Source organism: Anolis sagrei, chromosome 1, assembly GCF_037176765.1.
Source record: "Anolis sagrei isolate rAnoSag1 chromosome 1, rAnoSag1.mat, whole genome shotgun sequence".
NCBI classification, from domain to species: Eukaryota; Metazoa; Chordata; class Lepidosauria; order Squamata; family Dactyloidae; genus Anolis; species Anolis sagrei.
In genome coordinates this window covers 169,514,016-169,539,046 of record NC_090021.1, presented here as the reverse complement: position 1 = coordinate 169,539,046, position 25,031 = coordinate 169,514,016, and the positions used below count along the sequence as shown (strand labels likewise).

The 25,031-nt window shown below is 40.4% G+C and overlaps 1 protein-coding gene across 2 annotated transcripts in view; it reads right to left on the bottom strand.

The window, feature by feature from the left end:
* PTH2R (parathyroid hormone 2 receptor) overlaps positions 1-25,031 on the bottom strand; it is an 86,543-nt gene that overhangs the window by 2,699 nt on the left and 58,813 nt on the right. For both annotated transcript variants that reach the window (XM_067470252.1, XM_067470250.1), the window contains 4 exons: positions 12,993-13,059; positions 7,579-7,673; positions 2,429-2,567; positions 1,507-1,548 (listed from right to left, as the gene is read on the bottom strand). In XM_067470252.1, coding sequence (XP_067326353.1) covers positions 1,507-1,548; positions 2,429-2,567; positions 7,579-7,673; positions 12,993-13,059 — 343 coding nt within the window. The remainder of the gene's footprint in view (positions 1-1,506; positions 1,549-2,428; positions 2,568-7,578; positions 7,674-12,992; positions 13,060-25,031) is intronic.

Below are 25,031 nucleotides of genomic sequence, written 5' to 3'. Positions count from 1 at the left end.
ATCATCTTCATACCTAAGGTTGTTAATGTGTCTTCCAGCAATTTTAACCCCAGCCTTGCAGTCGTCAAGCCCCGCATATCGTATGATGTCTTCTGCATACAAATGAATAGGTTGGGTGAGAGTATACAACCCTGCCGTACGCCTTTCCCAATCTTGAACCAGTCTGTTGTTCCATTATCAGTTCGTACTGTTGCTACTTGGTCCTTATACAGATTCCTCAGGAAAGAGATAAGGTGATTTGGGATCCCCATACGATCAAGAAGTTCCCAAATTTTATTATGATCCACACAGTCAAACAGTCAATAAAACAGAAATGGCAACTCTCTCTCCATGTATTGCTGGAGTCTTCCTTGCAGGATCTTGAGCATTACCTTACTGGCATGAGAAATAAGGGCCACTGTACGAAAATTTGAGCAGTCTTTAGCATTTCCCTTTTTTGGTATGGGGATATAAGTTGATTTTTTCCAATCTGATGGTCATTCTTGTGTTTTCCATATTTGCTGGCATATGACATGCATCACCTTGACAGCATTCTCTTTCAAGATTTTAAACAGTTCAGCTGGGATCCCGTCATCTCCTGCTGCCTTGTTGTTAGCAATGCTCCTTAAGGCCCATTCAACCTCACTGTCTGGTTCCAATTCTCTCACCACACTTTCAAAGCTATTGTCAATATTATTATCCTTCCTGTAGAGATCTTCTGTATATTCCCGCCACCTTCTCTTGATCTCTTTTGCTTCTGAGGTCTTTGTCATCTTTGTTTTTGATCATGCCAATTTTTGCCTGATATTTCCCTCTGATGTTTCTAATTTTCTGGAAGAGGTCTCTTGTCCTTCCTATTCTGCTGTCGTCTTCCGCTTTCTTGCATTGCTTGTTTAAAAATAGTTCCTTATTTCTTCTGGCTAACCTCTGGAATTGTGCATTTAATTGGGGCATATCTCCCCTATCACTATTTCCTTTTGCTTTCCTTCTTTCTTTGGCTACTTCCAGAGTGCATTTCTCTGCAAGAAAGATATTTGCACTCGATGGAAGCATCTCACAGGACAATTTTTTAATAGAAGTAGCTTTTCCAAGCTCAGTGCTTAATTTCTTGTGTGTCAGCTATTACTAATCAAATACACTACACATACTGCAACAACATTGGGCTTGATCCATGCTCAGAGTAGATCCAATGAAATCAAAAGTCTTTTTCATACTACACAACTGTAGCACTTTGATTTTACTTAACTCCAGGAATTTCTACTTTGGAGGGGAACTAGAGTTCTGTGGCAGAGAAATCCAAGTACCATGTGAAACCACAAATCTTAATATTGCACAAGATTCTAGCTCAATCAAAGTGCTCTAATTCTGTAGTGTGGATGACATACAATCATTCCTGTTTTGCATCTAGGAAAATTGATATTTGTCCCAGTTCATATCATCCTCCACGTCTCAGTTCAATGTCTCTGCATGGCAGGGGTTGGACTAGATGGCCCTTGTAGTGTCATCCAACTCTATGATATAGCTTACCTCTCCATTGCAGTAACAATAGATGATGGAGACAAAGAAACCCTGCATAAGAAAAGAAAAGATAATTACAAAGAGAATAAAAAATCAGTAATTTCATTATCTTCACCTTGAATCATTAATTTTACACTGGTTTTTAATTACTTAAAGAGCCCTGAGGTGGTTCAGCTATCAAAGCAGATGTGTATAACAGAAAATTTAATATCAAAACAAAAATAATATGGAAAGAAAAGGAATTTCCACACCAGAAAAAGAAGAGCATTTCAAAATGTTTCAGTAACTTTATATTCAAAACGAACAGTATGCAGATCTGAAATAGAATAATCATGTCACATAAGCCTTCCATAATCAAACCAGAACATTTTGAACCTTTGAAGACCATCTGAAGGCTTCTTCCAAAATGCATGCAAAGATAACTTTTTTCAACAGCCTCCACATTTTTTCTGTTTTCTACTTTGGTGGGAAAACATATACTTTGCTTTTTCAACATGCTTCAAATAGCCGGTGAGACAAGCTAATCTGCTTTCTCCTTATGTCTCTGCTCTATTGTTCAAACGTATTTAGTAAGGGATTCTGGAGGCAGCTGTATTCATCTTGCCTGTTAGATACAGGCACATACTGCTAAGATTGCGGAGATTAGAATCCCATTCTCTCTCAACTCAAGCTCTATTTATTGCACTGTTTATTTTGGACATGCTTATACAATCCACTACCGTGTGTCTTCAGCTCAATGCCAACATTGCTTTAAAAATACTCTAGTTACACAGGTGATGAGGAGGAAAGGGGGAATTTAAAAAGACTCAAATGCTTTGGTGGCATATATCTATATTGTCCCTGTGTGACAGCAAGAGGTCTTTCTCTATTCTGTTTACATAAATGAACAACATAACTCATAATAACAGTGTAATACTATAAGTCACCATACCTGGAATGAGTTGAAGAAGAGTTCGCAGTGCATACGGATCTCCCAACCCAACCCAGTAAATGTGTGAGGCAGGCATACAAAGACAATGTAGTGCACACCAAAGACGAGGATCAGAATCAGTGTGGATTTTGCTAGTTTCCTGGAAAAGATGTGAGAGTAATTATGATCCTTTAAGTGTTCCATGCGAAACTGGAGACTGAATTGATGTAGATTACACTCCCACACACACTAAGGCTGTTTGAGTTACAGCAGAACATAAACAGCCTAACTCTACACAGACCTGCAGGTAAAAGATGCATCCAGACAAGGTTTCCCATTGTCCAATATTCTGTCTCAAACACAAAATCTGACAGCATCTGACACTCAGTCCCTGACCTCAAAGTGGTCATTTTTTCATCAAAGGAACTTCAAAGACAGATGTCAAAGGCAAGTAGATGGACAAGAATTCACCTAAAGTTTCAGCTCTTATCTCTTGTGGCTTGAACAAAGGCGTGTTTTAACTAATCACTCAACAATGCAAATATGTCTGTGTTCCTACCTAACAACAGTTTTGTTAATGGTGTTTATTAAGGTCATTCTCACCGTCTACTTTTTTTGCATATGAATTTCACCTACCCCTACTGTTTACTATTCAGGACCTCTACCTCTTCTCCAGTCGAATGATTAACAGAGCCCTGTGATAACACTGGCATAACATAATATTATTATCCTTTTTTAAAAACCTTCTTCTGTCTTTTTGTCTTAGCACTAAGAATCTCAGCTTCAGAAGAAAGTAAAGACAAACCCTCTCTGAAAAAAGCTTTCCAAGAAAATGCCATGATAGGTTCATCTTAGTGTTATTAATTGATTTTGTGTGAAAAGCATTGCATAAATAAATTTAAAACTGATTAAAAAATAGAAGGAGCACAAGCGGCTAAAGAATTTTTGACAAAAAACAGGCAACAGCGTCCTCATTGTCTGTAGCCTTAAACAATTCTTCCTCTGTGCATAAGACAGGGCATAGTGGGTAATCATGTGTTGTTTGTTCCACTCCACAGTCGCAGAAGGTGGAGGATGCTTCTAGGTAGTGCCATGTTGCCAGGTTATCTGTTGGATTTGCCCACTCCACTTCTGAGTCTGTTCAAACCAAGTTGCCCATTCTTGGTTTGCCCCTGGATGCAGACCCTTGTGGAGGGACATCCCATTGGGATTTCTTGGTTTAGCTGCCCAGAGGTATACTCTTGCTGGTGCTGGAGTAACTTTAAGTGGAAGAGTGGTAGTTCTCATGAAGCTTTTCCTTGATTTGAGTCTACTGGGAAGAGGCCAATAGCCATGTAGTGGGTGGCTTTCACAGTGTTCAACTTTATTTCCCTCCCAACTTCCTGTCGCACATCCGGGGGGGGGGGGGATGCCCGCTAGCTTGTAGAGTTTATCAACAGGTGTAGGTTTGAGACATCCTGTGATTATTCTGCATGTTTTGTTCAGTGCTATGTTCACCTGCTTCGCATGGGCAGACTTATGCCAAACAGGCCAGGCACACTCAGCAGTTGAGTAAGACAAGGCCAGGGTTGATGTTCTTATTAATTTTAGGTCTACACCCCATGCGCTGCCAGTACGTTTCTGTAGGATGTTATTGCATGCAGCTACTTTTTGCTTGGTGTTCATGCAGTGTTTCCTAAATGTTAGTGTTCAATCTAAGGTAACACTGACATATTTAGGATAGGAACAGTGTTCCAGCTCTTGGCTTTCCCAGGTAACTTTCAATTTCCTGTTGGCTTCACAATTCCATAGGTCGAAAGCACACATTTTTGTCTTGGCAAGGTTAGGCTTCAAGTGGTTATCTTTGTAGTAGCTGAAGAAATCTTTCAAGGCATTAGTAAGATGGTTTTCGACTGTTTCAAAGTCTTTTAGTTGTGTTGTTAGACCAAGGTCATCAGCATATATAAAGCTCTTTGTATATGACAAAGAAAGAACTTCCTCAAAGACTTAGTAAATACAGTCCGGCAACTTCTGGGCAACGTTTCTTGTAAACAGCTAATCTTACCAAACCCAAAAGCATTGCTTTTAAACATTTAATCTTAGTGTTGTCATAAGCTGAAAACAACTTGAAGTTCCACAAGAACAACAAACGATAAACAATAAACTTTAAAGCTTTTGTTAATCCGCTTTGGGAAGATGAAGCAGACAATGGCACATCATCACAACTGTGAACAGCTGTTACTTTTAGTATGATGGATTAGTAACAGAATAAAATTAGATAACTGTTGTTCAGGGAAGACCCATGGCATAATTGCTACAAACCTTCATTGCAGGCAAAAAGATCACAAGTACAATTCCATGGAGGTGTTGGGAAGAATTGCTTCTTGAAATCCACTGTACTAGATGGAGCAATGCTTAAGATACCACACTAGAACCTGGATTCATCCACTGAAGTAGAAGAGAGCATAATGGACCTTCACCTTTGAGAACTATGGGATTCACAATCATAAAGAGTTGCAATGGCTGCCAGCTTGGATGTCTTGAAAAGACAATTAAGGACATTGTTGTAGGATAGGGCTACCAACGAGGATGTCTCTATATCAGAGCCAGTATGTGGAGGAAAACAAGCTGGAAAACATCTGTAACACCCATGGTTTCCTGTTTATAATCTGTTGGTGTTGTGGAAATGGAATGCTGGACTAGAGAGGCCTTTTGTCATATCCGTCATGATTCTTATATTCTTAAAACGGCTTCCTATGGCAGGTAACTGCAAGGATGGACTGGTTGGCTCGTTTTCACCTATTAGAAGTTTTTATATTTCCTCCCTTTCTTCCACTTCTACTTTTCTTTGCTAATCACACTCTGTATTCAAGAAGACATCTTAAATAACACATTTCCAGAATCAGTAAGAGATAATTGCCTTGTGATCTGGAAATACTACTTCTGCCTAACTCTCTGATCCAAACAAGGAATAGTTTGATCACAATTGGATCTTTCTCCACTGTATCAAACTCAGGGGCTGCACATCAATGGCTCAGACTAGAAAGAGACCTCAAGTCATGTTCTATGGAGTTCTGTCCTGGGCCCGGTAATTTGCAACATATTTTTCATATATGAGTGGTATACAAATGTCTTAGATCCTGTGTTTACCTCTCCGAACGTATTCTCCCCTACGAACCATCAAGATTATTAAGATCATCTGGAGAGGCCCTGCTCTCGGTCCCACCAGCCTCGCAAGCGCGCCTGGTGGGGACGAGGGACAGGGCCTTCTCTGTGGTGGCCCCGCGACTCTGGAACTCTCTCCCTCTGGAGGCCAGAACCGCCCTATCCATCCTAACATTTAGGAAACAGGTGAAGACGTGGCTGTGGAGTCAGGCCTTCGATGAATGAGACAACACCATAGGACCCTGGATGGAAGTTGATGTAGATCCATTTTAATAGGACGACTGACCACTGTAGTTTTATATATAGTGATTTTAAAGTTGTTTTTGTAATTGTGATATATGATATTTTAATGAGTGTATATGTTTTTTATGGCTGGAAACCGGGCTGAGTCCCTCAATGAGGTTGAGAAGCTCGGTATAGAAAACTGTGAAATAAGTAATAAATAAATAAGGCCTCATCTACACTGCCATATAAAATCCAGATTATCTGCTTTGAACTGGATTATATGGCAGTGTAAATTTATATAATCCAGCTCAAAGGAGATAATGTGGATCATCTGCTTTGATAATCTGGATTATATGGCAGTGTAGAAGGGGCCTAAGGGATGTATGTGGCTATTTGCATCCTATCCTCCTTCCCATGATTCTTTGATAGTTCTGTGTCTCATTGAAAATATTATTATTCATTGAGTTGGTCCACAAATTGCCTTGATCACATCTCATTTTGCAGACATGATTTTCTATGAGCTAACACACAGCTCAAGTTCAAAAATACACCTCACGTCTTCACTTCCCACAAAGACAGGGGAAAAAATAAATGAAGCTTCAATTTTGATTTTCCCAATTCTCAGTTTATAACTACCTATGTTGTTATGTCTAAGCCACAAATGATAACTTGAATAAAGCTCAGTTAATTGTCTAAAAAGCCTATTTTAGACTATGAACCTGTCAAATAATCTCCCAGTTTATAGATAATAGCTAGCCACTAATCGGGAAAGTGAGATTGAATCAGGGTTTATTAATCCTCTTGGTAATGTGAGACCCAGGCTTTGCTTGAGCTTGCTGAAATTTGTTTAGGTAAATCATAGTAAAATATTATGTGCAACCAGTCCATTAATTCATTCAGTAACCTCTACACATTTTACAGAAATCCAACATTTCAAGAGACCTAACTGTAGTACTCCCAAACCACACATCAATGTGTCTGACTTGCGTGACAAACAAAAAGTTGGATGTCCTGTGACAGCAACCACCGAGTTTCATAAGCAAAAGGTTGACAGATTCAGGACAATCGTCATATCACTCAGAGAGAAATTTCAAGCATAATCGGCATGTCACAAGAACGTGTGGGTCACATTATTGCTTTGCTCGGCTATCGAAAGATCTGTGCACAATGGGTTGCGGAAACAGAGTGTCGACTTCTTCCATGACAGCTTCAGAAAACTTGTTCACCATTGGCAGAAATGTATCTAATTGTCTGGTGACTATGTCGAAAAGTGAATAGTGGTTGTTAAAGAGCACATTCCAAAGATTATTTCTTTGTTTGATTTATTAAAATATTCTCATACAAACCCAAGTAACGAAGGTGGAGGCATTACTTTTCATTCAACCCTCGTACAGTTGCTCACACAATGGACTATCACAACAGCAGAAAACACCAACTGGATTCCAGCGCTCATAGTTTTCAACTCCATTAAAATCTGAAATAAAGGCCAGCATGCACTGATGGAATTTCTAAGCCACATTTGAAAGTCATTACATCAAACACAGAGAAGATTTAAAACTATCATCATGGTTGTCTCAAAATCACAGTTCTTCAGGAATATGTTCCTAAATGGAAATGGAAATCGTGAGATCACTAAGAATATACACATAATGAAAAGTAATGGTATCTCTGTTGAATTAGAAAGGCATTCATTTTGTTTTACTATTTATCTGCAGATATTGAGAGGTAATGCTGTATTTGCAAAATTGTTTAGTTATTTGGGGACCAGAGAAAACACATGTAAAATTAGCAAATTTACTTACTTATATTGCTTCCTTGAGTCATATCCAACAGCATTTGTCTCCCAGATTTTTGTTGCCAAAACCCGCACAGTATTCAGGAACAGGACAAAGTTTAACTGCAAAACAATTCAGAGATTTGTATTATCCCACAATCCTTTAGAGATATTGACGCAAGTCAAAAGTTTTGCCTATTTCATTCTTCTGTAAGTAGAACCTAGTGAGGATAAATTACAGCTTTGAAGCAGAAACTAATTTTCCATACTGTCTTTCTCTGTGTTTATGAAAGATGTTAGCTGAGTCTGCCCAACCAGTAGTCATGCCAAATGAGAGACTCTGATATTTGCAGTCAAAAAAGTAACTTTCCTGCACTCAGTATATAGCAAATTGAAGAAAAGTTGGGTTTTGGTTCCACTGAATATAGGACGAAATTAGAAAATTAGGAAACCTTTGTTTTAATTACATAACAACAACAACAACAACAACAACAACAACAACAACAACACTTTTAATTACACATTTTCCTCATCGATGTATCAAACAATAGTGCAGTTTTAATCCAATAACTTATCACCGTCTGCTACAGGAGGTCATTTGTGTAGATGTTGAACATGGATGGAGCAGGCATGCTCCCCTGAGGCAAGCCGTTCTTCTGTTTCCGCCATCTACTTCTCTGGCCCTGGAAGTCAACTAAAAAGCTCCTGTTTTGTAACATGTTCAACATCTACACAAATGACCAGCCACTGCCAGAAAGGACAGAGAGTTTCATCTATGCAGATGATCGTGCCATTACTGCTCAAGCGGGAGCTTTGAGATGGTTGAACAGAAGCTCTCCAAAGCTCTAGGTGCCCTTACTGACTACTACAGGGAAAACCAGCTGATCCCTAATCCATCTAAAACACAGGCATGTGCTTTTCACCTTAAGAACAGACAAGCATCCCGAGCTCTGAGGATTACCTGGGAAGGAATCCCACTGGAGCATTGCAGCGCACCCAAATACCTGGGAGTCACTCTGGACCATGCTCTGACCTACAAGAAGCACTGCCTGAATATCAAGCAAAAAGTGGGTGCTAGAAACAATATCATACGAAAGCTGACTGGCACAACCTGGGGATCACAACCAGACACAGTGAAGACATCTGCCCTTGCGCTATGCTACTCTGCTGCTGAGTATGCATGCCCGGTGTGGAACACATCTCACCACACTAAAACAGTAGATGTGGCTCTTAATGAGACATGCCGCATTATGACGGGGTGTCTGTGCTCTACACCACTGGAGAAATTACACTGTTTAGCCGGTATTGCACCACCTGACATCCGCCAGGAAGTAGCAGCCAATAGTGAAAAGACCAAGGCAGTGACATCTCCAGCTCATCCCTTATTTGGGTATCAGCCAGCACGTCAATGACTTAAATCAAGAAATAGTTCTCTAAGATCTACAGAGACACTCGCTGGAACATCTCTGCAAGCAAGAGTCCAAAAGTGGCAGGCTCAAATCCAGAACCTCAACCAATGGCTGATACCAAATGAGAGACTCCCCCCTGGGCACACAGAAGACTGGGCGACGTGGAAGGTGCTGAACAGACTGCGCTCCGGCACCACGAGATGCAGAGCCAACCTTAAGAAATGGGGCTACAAAGTGGAGTCCACGACATGCGAGTGTGGAGAAGAGCAAACCACTGACCACCTGCTGCAATGCAACCTGAGCCCTGCCACATGCACAATGGAGGATCTTCTTGCAGCAACACCAGAGGCACTCCAAGTGGCCAGATACTGGTCAAAGGACATTTAATCAACTACCAAGCTTGCAAATTTTGTGTTTTGTCTGTTTGTTTGTTTTTGTTCTGTTAGAAATGTAATACAATTATCTGGTTGCCCCTGACATGATAAATAAAATAAACTCACAGCAGGAGAGAGGAATTGACCCCTTTCCAATGATCAGTCACAAAAATGTCCTTTGCCCACATTCCAAACTGTAACTGAACATACCAGCAAGAAAAAAAGTCTTCGGGAGCACTAAACCAAGGGAAATAAATGTCCCAATTGGACTCAACACTACTCACCCATAATTTGAAAGTCAAATTAATCTCCACTTTCCCGACTTTATAGATGAATTATACACAAATGAAAACATGGCTGTTGTTTTCATTTAAATATAATTAGATCATTAAGCAGAACTAGAATGAGTCTCAATTTTTCATTTATTTATTTATTTAAAACATTTCTATTCCGCCCTTATCACCCCGAAGGAGACAACATATAAACGGCAAACATTCAGTGCCGAGACATAACTAGACTATACACATACATAAACATTAAAATCACTTATCTTGACGTTTAAATCCTCTGTTTACAACTGTTTCAAAATCTATATTGAATCTCGCTGGCATAATAAGAATGCCTATCGCTGCCTCATTGCACAGTTCCAAAGGCTCGGTCCCACAGCCAAGTTTTTATCATCCTTCCAAAGGACAGGAGGGAGGGGGCTGATCTAATCTCATAATTACATAAATATAATGTAGTTTTTTAAAAACTACAAGAGCTAGCTACTTGAATTTTCTATCCAATGACACAAGATAACAGAGGATAGTTTCCCCCAACTTTCAGAAATACTCATACTTTACTGATTTTAGGGATTTTTAAATTTTTTTTTGATAAAAACTGTTTAGGGAGGGACAAATCTCTCGCTCCTCTCCTGATTGGTCCTTTCTCGTTCTGATGCATACTGGGAAATGTAGTTTAGGGCAGAGCCTTTTGAATTTTTTGCATTGGCCCCCTACCCAAATGTAAAGGCAACATGGCAGCTGCTCTCCGTCCTCCCTCCTCTGTCAGCCCTGATTGGCTGAGAGGCATGCCAACAGGTTTGGCTTCACCTCTCAGCGGGACCCGAGTGCCCTGTGAATATTAACTGCATCACAGGCTTTTCTGAATAAATCAAAACTTAAGAATCAAAGCCACCAAAAGGTACAATTTCTTAATGTTTTCCACACACCGCACAGGCGCATCGGAATATGCATCATAAGTGTGAAACATATGAAATAGATCAGAGTTATGGCGAGATCTGATTTTTTGCACACTTCTAGTAGTCAGATGGTTATAGACCTAGGATTGACAGTTTCACTTGGGGCTGTCAAGTGAGCCCAAAAACCTGGACTCACTTGAAATGGACCATTGGCTGTCCTTACAATGCACAGCCTCACAACTTCAAAGCCTGGCTGCTTCCTGCCTCAGGGAATCCTTTGTTGGAAGGTAATTAGCTAGCCCTGATTGTTTCTTGTCTGGAATACCCAACAAAGGATTCTCCCAGACAGGAAGCAGACAGGCTTTGAAGCTGTAAGTCTATTCAATGCTAATCAAGGTCATCAACTGCAACATTCACATTTGCCTCAAACACACAATAGTTCTTTTCCCATCCTGGACATTCCACAGATATATAAACCCTACTTGCCTCACTTCCAATAGACCTCACAATTTCTCAGGATGCCTGAGAACATCAGGAGAGAATGCTTCTGGAACATGGCCATACAGCCCGGAAAACTCACAACAACCCAATTAAACATAGTTTGTGGCAGCCACAAAAACAAAGTTTCTGGAGGGTAACAACTATTTTCAAAATAAGTACCACACAATTAAACAGGAAATAATATTTTCAAACCAGGAACAGATTATTTTTTTTTCAAATTGTGTTACATAGTGTAATCTGCCTCTCCACACTCTTCACAGAAGAATTTGTGGCGGGTGGCTTTAAGGACTCATTCTTTCATTAATGGAGAAATGTGGCTTCAAAACATTTTACAAATATGATCATTTTTTTCTATTCTAAACATTGATGGGATCTGCAAAGTAATGCCGAAGATTTCCTAGAAACTCAAAAGGAAGAAAAGCAGTGCAAATAACTTTGGTATTTGTCACAGAGCAGGTGCTTTTTTGCGTTCAGACATCAAAAAGCAGTCAAACAGCAGCAGCTCTTTCTTGAGCCTGAAATGAAAATTGCTATCTCTGGTTCTTCAAAGAACAACGAAAGAAAATGAGAAAAATAAGGGCTATCTTCCCATTCCTTCCCAGAAGATGCAGCCTTCTGCAAGCAGGAAGTTGGAGACATATGTAGAAATGGAAGTACTATATGATTGCAAGACTCTAGGCCCCTCTGCATAAAAAGGGGAGGAACAGCAGGTTTTGCTTCCATCTCCAAGAACTTACAAACATGCAGGCATGTCATTGTTTGCTAATTTTGTCCTGAAACAAAATAACAAACAATTTCAGCGATTTTTTTCTCACTCCAAAAAAACATCTTCCAAAAATGTGCAGTTTTCGAAGACAAGTCCTTAGGCGATCCCTCGTTGTCCGAGTAGGATAGTCTTCCAAGATCAGTGTACTGGTGGGTCCGCAGATGACTGTGGAGCCCTATTCTTGATCTGCATCTTCTCCCGCAGTGAGGGCATTGGTTTCCAGGTGGAAGGCGGTTTCGGTCAGAGTTGGCTTGACATGCCTTCCTCTTGGCACGCTTCTCCCTTTCGCCCTCCATTCATGCCTCTTCAAATTCTGCAGCACTGCTGGTGACAGCTGACCTCCAGCTGGAGTGCTCAAGGGCCAGGGCTTCCCAGTTTTCAGTGTGTATGCCAGAGTTTTTGAGGTTGGCTTTGAGCACATCTTTCAATCTCTTTTCCTGCCCACCAACATTCCATTTTCCGTTCTTGAGTTCGGAGTAGAGCAACTGCTTTGGGAGACGGTGGTCGGGCATCCGGACAACGTGGCCGGTCCAGCGGAGTTGATGGCGAAGACAATAATAATAATTAATAAAACTTTATTTGTACCCCGCTACCATCTCCCCAAGGGACTTGGTGTGGCTTACATGAGGCCGAGCCCACAATACATCAGCAACAACAACAACAGTAATACAAAACAATAAAATAAAACTCATAAACAGAAAATAAGCAGTAAACATCAACAATAACACAACAATGTTTAAAAACCTATGACTGGGCCAAATGTAATAGTTAAAATGACAAGAACTTGAAAGATAACCATCCCCCTCATGCTGTCTTTAAGGAATGATATCCAAAACACAAAAGCAGAACATTGGGCTTCTCATATGCCTTTTCTTATCAGCTGTCGCAGGATCTGCAATACTGGAATGCCAAGATCCTTTTATTCTGTCTTAGCCAAGAAGTAACACTGCAGAACAGGAATGGCTTTGCTTACTATTGTGGTTTATTTGTGTGATTTTCACTATTTCTATGTTACAGCCTTCAGCTATGAATGAAATTATAGGGCTGTATCCAAATTTAGCATACGTATGAGTAAATTCAATAAAATCAATGGGACTTGAGATAATTATGGCTGACACAAGTTTCAATCATCTGAATAGGTCTACTCTGAGTATAACAAAACAAATTTTAATAGACCGGATTAAAAATTATACGAATGAATAATCCTACCCCAATAGCTACTAAAACTGGAGCTTGGTAAATCCACTTTATGTCTCCAGCGCTGAGCTCCCAGCATCTGTGAAATCAATAACATTTTTGCATAAACAAATAGAGCAGCAATAAAACAATTATGCAGTATATCCATTCGACGGTTGTGTTAGGTCAGATTCATTTCGAAGGGGTGAACAGAATAACCATTTCAGGCTTTTAACAAGTCTCCAAAGAGCCTTACCTTTAACAAGTTAATGCAGGTTTTGGGAGCAGACCAAATGAATAATACATACAACACAATTTACCATCTTCATTGTCATTCCAGGTTGATAATTCAAGAGGCAACGATTTGGAATTTGCAGAGTCAGTTATCATATTCAACAAAATATCGAGGAAAACCATTCTCCTCTATATCCACCCCATGGAAGAAGATGTAAACAAAACAGTAAAATGGAAAATGAGATGAAGAGGAAATTGGTAGGCATAACTTCACCACTTCCTTCCATTGAACTTGCATCTGGAAGCTCACTACACACAATGGTTGTTAGTAACTTACAAATGTTAGTCCAACTTACTCTATTTTTGTTGTTGTTCTTGCAAAAAGTGAAATTCTTTCCTGACCTTGTTAAGTTACCAAAATTCTAGTAGTACTCACGTTTCACCTGCTTCAATCCATGGCCATTGCCATTAAATTGCTATAGAGGAGGGCTATAGCAACTAAAAGGTTACTCCAATAGGGAGGATGTAGCGCAGTGCCATTTACAGAACTTCCACTATCTCTACCTCGAGGGGGACTCAAGGCGGTTTACAATCGCATCTACAATATCATCTTAAAACATAAGTTAAAAATTAAGACATTGTACACATAATTAAAATACATTTCAATGAATCACACCATCCAGAGTTAAGAGTCTAAGGTCAAATTGCACATTTTCCATAATAACATTCCTGCACTGCTCTATTTTTCAAATTTCTACTCCCAGAGCCAGGCTTTGACTCTCTTTCTACACACTAGGAGGGAGGGGCTGCTCTGATATCACTAGGGAGGGAGTTCCACAACCGAGGAGCCACCACTGAGAAGACCCTGTCTCTCATCCCCACCAGTCACGCTTACATGGATGATGGGACCAAGAGCACACCCCCCCCCCCCCAGAAGATCTTAATCTCTGAGATGGTTCATAGGGGGAGATACATTTGGACAGTTAGGCCATAAAACCATAAAAAGAGTTGAGACAAGGAAACCAAAGTCATTATATAGCTTTGGGGTGGGGGGGATGAGAGAACACGGAATACATAAATAATTTGTTGTTGCTCTGTGCCTTCAAATTGTTTCCAAAGTGTCCAATATATCTAGGCATTTTTCTTTTTTTGCAAGATTTGTTCAGAAGTTTGATTTTGCCTTCCTCTGCGATTGAGAGAATATAATTTTCCCAGCTGGGTTTTCATGGCCATGCAGGCATTCAATTGCTATTTCCAGAGTCATGGTCCAATGCTGAAACCACTGCACCACACAGGACAAGGCTAAACCATACCATGCCTTAAATATTGTATTCATCATTCTACAAGAAATTGTTCTATAGTACATTTTTTTCAGGGTTTTTCGTGGAAAAGAAATATTTTACCTTCCCCTTCCCTGGATTTTACATCTCTAGGTGTGCTGAATCTTCAGAAGCTAGGTAATGCAAAAATAACCCTAAGAAAACTGAGGCCCATTCCTCCAGATAGGTTTTAGGAGCTATGTGCCGTCACACCTGGGGGCTATAACTCTTAGTGAAAGAGGCATGGACGTGACATATTTCCCCCAGGGGATTGCTTCTTGCCCTCCTTTGGGAAACTAGAACTCTCAAAGACCCAAACACTGTAGATAACTCAAAATAAGATTTATTGTTCACAAAGAGTTATCTCTTTAGGGCAATCAGCTGGAAGTTTCAAAGGGGTGAAGGAAAATATACATCATATATATGTATACATCAGTCTCTGTTTGTCTTGGGACCAAACAGTTTGCAGCTGAGAAGCCTTTCCAAGTTTCCTCTTTCCTCAATGGCTGTGAATATCAGAATAATCACAACCCCAATTCCAATGGCCTATATCTGAAGGGATAAGGCCTTCCTCTGGTGCCAAAAGAACTGGTTTGAAGGCGCTTGAGACTTCCCAATGTTGTTCAGGTTGATCTGAACATGAAGCATAAGTCTCAAAGGTAAGAACCTCAGAATTGGTGCTGAGAGGTAACATAATCAGGGGCTTTTAGAGCCAAGTCTCTTACTCACATCCATCTGGTAGAAAATCTGATGGTGGAATGAAAAAGGGAAGCACTCCCCTCCTCCAGGAAGAGGTGGAGCTAAACAACTGAGCTGAGAAAGCAATTCAACTGGTGCAAACAACATTGATTGACAGCTATAAATAACCAATCAATCTAACTATACATAGGCAGGGTAAAAAAGCAGGATTAAGCATGATACAACAGTTTAAATCTTGCAACTAACAGTTCTACACATAGGTGGCGACACTCGTGCCATCACAAGCTAAGTTATGCTGTGTAGCATGGAATCTATCGCCTACTTTGTTTAGACCAGGGCTTTTTCCACTTGTGACTCCTTTCTGCCTAAAACAATTTTTTTATCATCTAGATATGTAGGTATATAAAATCAACTCTTAAAAAGAGCATTTGCAAGTCTTGCTGAACAGACTGATTTTCCTTTTTATAAAGCATTTTATGCAGAGTCTATTGTATAAACACTGCACGTTGTTGCTAACAGATATGCATAAATGTCTAGGTGACATTCAGAAATGCTTTACCATTGCCAAATTTTCTGCAACCCACAACATTGAGCTAAGGGGTCACCATTTGGGGTCAGGGACCTCAGAGAAGTTGTGATTTAAACAACACATCATTTGACTAGGCTGCTTTGGAAGTCATAGGCCAAACAAGTAAATCCTCCAGCATTTGGTTTTTAGCTGTAACACTCAATTGTTTAATGCTCCTTCTACATAAAGATATTAAGGACCTCATCACACAACACTGATAAAACGTAAGAGTAGTGGTTTGGTCCTGCTTTTTGTCTCAGCATTGTCACATGATGTACTCTTAATGTTATGCTGTATATTCATTGGGAACATGAATCTTTTCTCATGCTAAAAATAATAAATTTTTGGCCCCCTTTCCTGCTATGATTCAGTAACCAGTTTAAATATGGATGTCTCATTCTACTTCACTGTTCTTTCCATGGGAATTTCCAAGGAAATCTTTAGATTACTTATGATGCTTAGGTGGGGAGAACAAAATGTATGAAGAGAATAGCTGTGTTTTCTTTGGTTTAAGCTTTTAAAACTCATTTTGAAGGAGGCATAAACCTAATAAATATTTTAAAAAATTAAAAGCTTTAACCAAAATGTTAGTATAGAGGTCATACAAAGTTCAAGGTTTTGGCTTTTTGAAAAGTCGCTATATTAACGAGCTTACATAGGAAGTTGGTTTGTGGTTAAGCGCAAAGTCTGCAGGTGCGAAAAGGTACTTTCCATCAAGAGGCTGATGGGACAGGAAGAGTAAAGGTCAAAGTACTTTCCATGACAAAAATATTCTTGTTTACCTGAGGGTATATAAAAGTTTGCAAAAACAAAGAAGGGCACGGCAATCTCTGGGAGCACTTGCAGAAGTGCTGTCTGTTTGCCTCATGCTGATCAGCTTGAATAAACGGTGTCTTACCTGAACCTATTGGACTCTGTGGACTTCTTCGAAAAGGGACCCCACACCCTAAACCTGTGTTCCCTTACAATTTCAAAAGGTTTTCCTATTTATAATATAAATGTGTTGTCAAAGGCTTTAATGGCCGGAATCACTGGGTTGCTGTGAGTTTTCCGGCCTGTATGGCCATGTTCCAGAATATAAATGTTTTTTCTGTGACACTGCAATGAGACTTATTAAGCATTTAAAGGCACTATTCAGGTATTTAACTGCATCGGAAGTTTTCTGTACACCTTTCCTAGAGTACTACACACCATGGTGTTACCAGCAGTGTTGCATTCTTTTAAAAAAAATTATAAGCCAATGTTGTAATAACACTCTAATGTTATGTTGTATTAATTTTATTATGGCTTAATGATTATAAATGGTTTTTGAAAGGAAAACCTGAAACAACAGAGTAATTATTATAAATGGTTTTTTCACAGGAGAAAGATTCAAAATGTTGGTAATTCATGTGGTATGACAGTGAATTATAATAAGGATCTGAGGCACGTGCCATTTCTTTGTTCAGGGCCTATTTTGGTTTGCACAGCACAGTTCTTCTTTTATTTCTGAATAGGAAAGAACTTTTTTCCAACTTTTAAAATCTTTTTAGGACAAAAACAGATCAATAAACAAATGGCAGTCAAAACTAGATGGCTTGATGCTGTGTATAGAAAAAGAGTTGTTTTTGTTGTTCTTGCTGACACTGTGGGAGGATCTGGAAATTTTACAGGATCAATTTCACAATGAAAGGCAGACTTTCTCCAAGTGCCCAGTGGTGTGGAAAAGCAACAACCTCCAGGGAAAGCTGGATTCAGGTTCAATCCCATAAAGTGTCTGTTAGAAAAGCCTGGATGAACAGACTAATTTAAAGCATGACTGTGTGCTTTTGCTTCTTTTAGGGCTTGGGCAATTATTTGAAGCATTTCTATCTCAATCATGAAGAATCCCAACCTGAGATGAGCATGCCCTTTTTAGTTTGCTACTAATAAAACTGTGGCTTGCACCCACTTCCCTACTCATTTGTAACTGAACATTGCAGAATTGAGTTAATAATAATAATAATAATAATAATAATAATAATAATAATAATTTTTGTTGTATCAGGAGCGACCTGAGAAACTGCAAGTCACTTCTGGTGTGAGAGAATTGGCCGTCTGCAAGGACGTTGCCCAGGGGACGCCCGGATGATTTTTGATGTTTTATCATCCTTGTGGGAGGCTTCTCTCATGTCCCCGCATAATAATAATGAGCCAAATTGACAAAGAAAAAACATGGCTGTGGCTCACAAATGGAACTTTGAAAAAGGAGATGGAGGGCCTGATTCTGGCAGCCCAAGAACAAGCCATTAGAACAAATGCCATCAAAGCCAGAATTGAAAAGTCGACAACAGATCCCAAATGTAGACTCTGCGAAGAAGCAGATAGATCACATTTTCAGCTGCTGCAAGAAGATTGTGCAGACAGACTACAAGCAGAGGCATAACACCGTTGCTCAGATGATTCATTGTACCACAAATACCATCTGCCTGCAACAAAGAACTGGTGGGATCATAAGCTGAAAAGGGTTACAGAAAAATGGACATGTCACCCTCCTTTGGGACTTCTGGATTCAGACAGACAGACAGAATTTTGGAGTACAATACTACTGACCTCACGAGCATGTTAAAAAAACAAAGTATGGATCGTCGGTGTTGCAATCCCAGGCGACAGCAGGATTGAAGAGAAACAACTGGAAAAACTGACACCATATAAGGATTTAAAGATCAAACTGCAAAGACTCTGGCACAAGCCAGTAAAAGTGTTCCCAATGGTGATCAGTACACTGGATGCAGTGCCTAAAGACCTTGGCCTGCACTTAAACACAATTGGCAAAGACAAAATTACCATCTGCCAGCTGCAGAAGGCCACCTTACTGGGATCTGCACACATTATTTGCCGATACATCACACAGTCCTTAGAAAGTGTCCGACATGTGATCCAATACAACAGCCAGCAGAGTGATCTTGTCTGCTGTGGACTCATCTTGTTGTGTTTCAAATAATAATAATAATAATAAATAAATAAATAAATAAATAAATAATAATAATAATAATATTATAATAATTTATTTTTATGCCCACCTCCATCTCCCCGAAGGGACTTGGGGTAGCTTACATGGGGCCAAGCCCAATCAACACAGTTAAAACATAACACATTAAAATGCATAGCATGAATCTAAAACAAAATAAAAACAACAACATTATAACAATATATAAAACAAGCATCACAACCAACAACCAAGAGCATAATTCAAGTCTCATCATAGGTGGGCAGACTGGTGCAACAACAATGAGTAAAGTGCATATGTCATATAGCCACAGTAAGGATAAGAGCAATATAAAATAGGTCATTGTAGCTTTGGATAAAACAATAGTAAAGTGCAAGGACAAGATTTTGGGTCCTAGCTGGGTCCAGCTATCCAGGGAATCATCAACTCAAACACACAACGATACATCCACGTCTTTAGGTCTTTGTGGAAAGTGGACAGGGAGGGTGCTAGCCTAATCTGCCTGGGGAGGGAGTTCCAGAGCCAGGGGGTCACAACCCTTTCTCTTGTCCTCACCAGCTGTGCCTTAGATGGAGGTGGGAGAGAAGAGCTTCCCCAGAAGATTTTAGAGGTTGTGTGGGTTCGAAAGGAAGATACTGTCATGAAGATAGGCAGGTTAGAGCTTTATAGGTGATAACCTGCACCTTGAATTGAGACCGTAAACTTATTGGTAGCCAGTGGAGCTAAACAAGCGGGTTGACCACTCCCTGAAATTTGCTCCAGTAAACAACCTGGTCGCCGACCTTTGCACCAATTGTAGTTTCCAGGCCGCCTTCAGGGGCAGCTCCACGTTGAGTGCATTACAGTAATCCAACCTTGAGGTAACAAAGGCGTGGGCGACAATGGTCAAGTCAGACTTCTTGAGGTACGGTTGCAGCTGGCACATTTGGATTGGATGGCCCTTGTGATCTTTTGTGATTAATGATATCATGCTTTGCAGGCATATAGCTGGGGGGGGGGCTTGAGGGGCTTCCCCCCCCCCCCCGAAATTCTCATGGTGTTTCGCGAAAAGGCCGTACTGGTACATTATTTAAACTGTTATGTTTATTCATATCATGATCTGATCACCATACTCAATATATCCCATATGCATGGGGGTATTGGGGTAATGATACAAAAGGTTTGCTAGGCTAGACCCTCTTTCACTCAGACTCAGCCCCCCCCCCCCCGAAAAAAACCCCTGGAAAAAACTCACACACACCCCCCCTCCAAAATCGAAATCCTGGCTACGGGCCTGTCCCTATGTCTTAGAGTTTGGTCCTGAAATCTCAGGACCTGGGATGTTTCAGACCTGGCCACCCTACACATGCCCTATGAGGTTATTGAGGCAAACATCATGCTTTTTAGTTATACTGGGGTTTGCTTTTTCATACAGTGAAAAGCACACAAAATCATCTGCACCCTTCAATCGCTGTTTTCAGTGCAAATCAAAAGTCTGAAACACTTTCCCTTCCCATCCCCACCAAGTGACATTCAGTTTAAACCTCAGCAATTATTATACTAATGGGAGAGGGTGACTGCAAGGAACTCCTTCACCCTACCAAAGCGAGGCATAGGAACATGTCACATTACATACAGTAGTCAGTAATTAATTGGTGCTATTCACTGGAGCTGATACCACACACTTATAAAACAAAGTTGTCTCATTAAGCTCTGCTTGAGGTTATGGTTTGGTACCATGGCCTTTCTTTATGATGCACTCTTAGGTCAGAGTAATTGGGAGAACTATGATTATTCTCAAAAGAGAAACCTGTTCATTACATGTTCCTTCAAATAGTTCCCCTTCTCCATGGTGGCTCACATGTTTACAAGAATAGAAGGACAAGATACTATTATGCAAGGGAAACAATGGCAGATAAAGGACATTACTAAGCATCTGCAGAACGGCAATCATAAGATGTTTCCTTGCCAGGATTAAATCAAAATATTTTACTGCCTGCAATGAGATAACAGGATGGTAGCTGTTTTCATTTCATGTACAAAACTCAACTAGACTGGTAGTTTTTTCAACACTGGCAACTGGGGATATCTTCTATTGCCACCTATGGCAGCAGTCTACCTGGGGGATGTATGTGTAAAGGAGATTGCATGGCACACAATTCTCTTTCCTAATATTTAGCTCTCACACCCAAATTTCTGCCCCTTAAAGTGACTGTTTCACTTTGCTTAAGGCTAGGATTTGTCTTGTTTCCAGCTGTCTGCTGTACCCACTGTAACAACATGTAGCTTTGCTGGCTTTTAGACAAGATTTATTTCATTTAGTCTTTGGAACGAGCATCTTGGAGTCTTCGTGGACAACAAGTTAAACATGAGCTAACAATGTGATGTGGCGGCAAAAAAAGTCAATAGAGTGTTGGCCTGCATAAATAGGAATATAGTGTCTAGATCCAGGAAAGTCATGCTACCCCTCTATTCCGCTTTGGTTAGACCCCACCTGGAATATTGTGTCCAATTCTGGGCACCACAATTGAAGAGAGATGTTGACAAGCTGGAATGTGTCCAGAGGAGGGTGACTAAAATGATCAAGGCTCTGGAGAACAAGCCCTATGAGGAGCAGCTTAAAGAGCTGGGCATGTTTAGCCTGAAGAAGAGAAGGCTGAGAGGAGACATGATAGCCATGTATAAATTCGTGAGAGGAAGTCATAGGGAGGAGGGAGCAAGCTTGTTTTCTGCTTCCCTGGAGACTAGGACGCGGAACAATGGTGTCAAAGTGCAAGAAAGGAGATTCCATCTGAACATTAAGAAGAACTGTCGAAGGCTTTCATGGCTGGAATAACTAAGTTGTTGTAGGTTTTTCCGGGCTATATGGCCATGTTCTGGAGGCAATTTTTCTCCTGACATTTCGCCTGCATCTATGGCAAGCATCCTCAGAGGTAGTGAGACTTCACTACCTCTGAGGATGCTTGCCATAGATGCAGGCAAAACGTCAGGAGAAAAATTGCCTCCAGAACATGGCCATATAGCCCGGAAAAACCTACAACAACCCATTAAGAAGAACTTCCTAACTGTGAGAGCCGTTTAGCAGTGGAACTCTCTGCCCCAGAGTGTGGTGGAGGCTCCTTCTTTGGATGCTTTTAAACAGAGGCTGGATGGCCATCTGTCGGGGGTGCTTTGAATGCAATTTTCCTGCTTCTTGGCAGGGGGTTGGACTGGATGGCCCATGAGGTCTCTTCCAACTCTTTGATTCTATGATTCCTCTGATTTCATAGAATCACAGAATCATAGAATCAAAGAGTTGGAAGAGACCTCATGATTGAATAGCCTGTCGTACAGTATACCTATATGTTTAAACTTTTTAATGAATAATAAGATGTTTAATGTACAGATGTTCTTTAACAAGAACTTCTTGCCTGATCTCCTTGCAAAAAAAAAAAAATCCCCAAATTTAAACACCCAAGAGAAGAATCCTGGAACTAAAGGAAGATGATCTCCATAATCTATCACATCTTTCTCTTGTTGGGATGGGAGTAGGCAAACAATATATGTTCTGAATATTTGAAAATACTACTCAATTTAGTTTTGGTGGATTCTAAACTGTTCCCACTGTATACTAATATAATGTCTACATCTACAACATTGTTTTGATCCTTTTTAAATAAATACAGAACTAATGACAAGGCCATTCGCATCTTCCAATTAGTGCTAGAAACAAATCTGAATAAAGGGTGGCTTTGAAAATATCAAAGCCACCTCTTATTCAGATTTCTTCCTTTGGGCAATGTGAGATGTCTTTTCTGCACAAGGCAGTCTAAGCTAATTATCTGTGCATAACATCACTAAATTATGCTAATATGAATGCATAACAGCATATTCCATCACTCCACCATTCTAACAAATCTTCTTTTGACAAGTTTTGCTTTAATTGAGAATGAATTGTGTGGCCTTTGCTCCCTAAAGCCCATAGTAGGGTAACTATTGCCATCTTCCCTGTGTGGGTCAAGGCTAGCCAGTTGCAGACTGTGCCCAAAGATTGAAAGGATTACATAGGAGGAGATAACATGGATTAAAGTTTAAGTGCCCCAACACTGCAGTCTGAAACCATCAACTGAGCCCCAATCTAATATATATGAATGAAATGCTGAATATTTTCCTAGAAAAAAAGATGTATCTATATAAGAAATTATTTTAAATGGAAATTTCTTATGTCTTTCTTCTCCGTTTCGCATGTCCAGCAAAGGGGCTGTTTTCTTTCATAACTGGGAGAAAGGACTCAAAAAAGCACAAGCCAGTTATTTCCCTTTTCCTTACAGTCTAATAGTCTTTTCAATGTGATGACAGAGAGTATCACATATGGGTCAACCTTTCAATGCACGAAGGAAACCTGTGAACAGCCTCCTGACAGTGCTTTGTTCCAGTGCTGTGACAAGGTCTCAACACTTCTACAGCAAGATTGGATGAAGCCACATGGTGTTGTAGGCAATCATGTTGTGGGTACGACTCCTCTTTGTTCCACTTTTCGGTTCCCAAACTGCGGCCACTCAGGGCCCATCCAGACAGGCTCATATCCTGGGAACTGTCTCAATTTTTACTAGACACATCTGGTAAAACAACACCTCCGGTAAAAACGCATTGATTTAGAATAAACCAGGTTTTCCCTGTTTTGTCCTGAATTAATTAAAAACTTGGTAAGATTAGGATCTTAAGGTAAGATCCGAGTCTTACTAGGTGTGGGCCCTGAAGGGATTAGACCCGGGGACTGTGTCACACAATTCCTGCGGCTAATCCACACAGCCATCTTGATTTTTCAGTTTCTTGGACCCAGAAAGACTGCCAGGGGACCCAAACTCCCCCCCCCCCTCAGCTCCCCATTTATCCCTACATGTAAAAAGTACCTGGCCACCATAAGTTAACTCCTCATGCCCACCTGGCATGAGGAAATGACACACCACAAGACTGGGGGGCCGAGGAGGAATTTTCCTCTTTGCCCCCCAGCGCGTCATTTCCTTGCGAGGAGGCAACTTATGACAATCAGATACTTTTTACTTTACTTTTAGGAGTGAATTTGAGTGGTTGCATGCCATCCTGATTTTAAAGCCCAGGTTTATTTGGGGGGGGGGGGTGAACGTCCGTGCCAAAGCAGGTTACTTAAACCCACTTCAGAGCAGATTTTGATGCTGTGTGTAAGCATCCTCACTTTCTGATGAATAGATGTAGAGGACCTCTAGATATAAATACCTTTCTCCTTGTCTTGGGCCTGCTAGTGTATTTTTATATTTATTTATTTTTTCATTGAACTGCACAATTTTACAGTTCTGCTCTGTTGCTATCCTACTTTTCTGTTTTTGCAGTGTTACCTTGACAGAACAATGGAAGGGATTATTTTTAACAATATAGAGCTTTGTGTGTTGATGTGCATGAATGTACCTGGCAGTTTCATCACTGATTTTGATCTGAACACCTGTAAAATACCGAGACACTATTTAAATGTGATGCTCCATGCTCGGTCCCACATCAGTAATGGTGTTGCCCAGTTGACATTCAGGAGACTCCTGGCTAAGAAAGGATGTACACAGCAGAATTAAATAGCAAAACAATCCATAAGAGTGATAACTAATAATTTTATCTGGAGTAGAGAGTTAAGTGTTAAGTTTGTCATGTGCCTGGTTGTAATTTATTCTGTTCTCTTTTGAGAGGAAAAAAGGAAGAAGTGATTTAAACTTTGATCCTGTTTCAGAATGAGGAAAAAACTACCCCCCTCTAAGGGCCCTTCCACACAGCCCTATATCCCAGAATATCAAGGCAGAAAATCCCACATTATCTGAGTGTGGACTCAGATACCCATCTCAAAGCAGATATTGTGGGATTTTCTGCCTTGATATTCTGGGATATAGGGCTGTGTGGAAGGGCCCTTAGATTTGCTGGGGCAAGAAAGGAAATGTTGTCTTGTGAGAGAAGAGCAACACCTTTTTGTCATCTGTTATATTTTGGCTGGGCTCTGTGTTTTTTTAACAGCTGTATGACCAACTGCAGTTTGGCACACATTGCTGGTCTTAAAAAGACTTCAACAAAGACTTCAGCTACTAAATTTGAGTTAGTGGCACAGCCATTAAAGAAACAACAGTCACAAGAGAGATGCAGACAAAGAACAGCATTTCCAACCAAGGCGGAAAAATGCAGAAAGCTGTCAGGGGCTCTCCCATAATAGTTGGCTCCCTTCTCTATGGCATGAAAGGGGGAGATTATGTGAGAAGTTCAGCTCCAGGCCTTATGGAGATTGGCAGGATGAGCTTTTTGCTATCCAATTG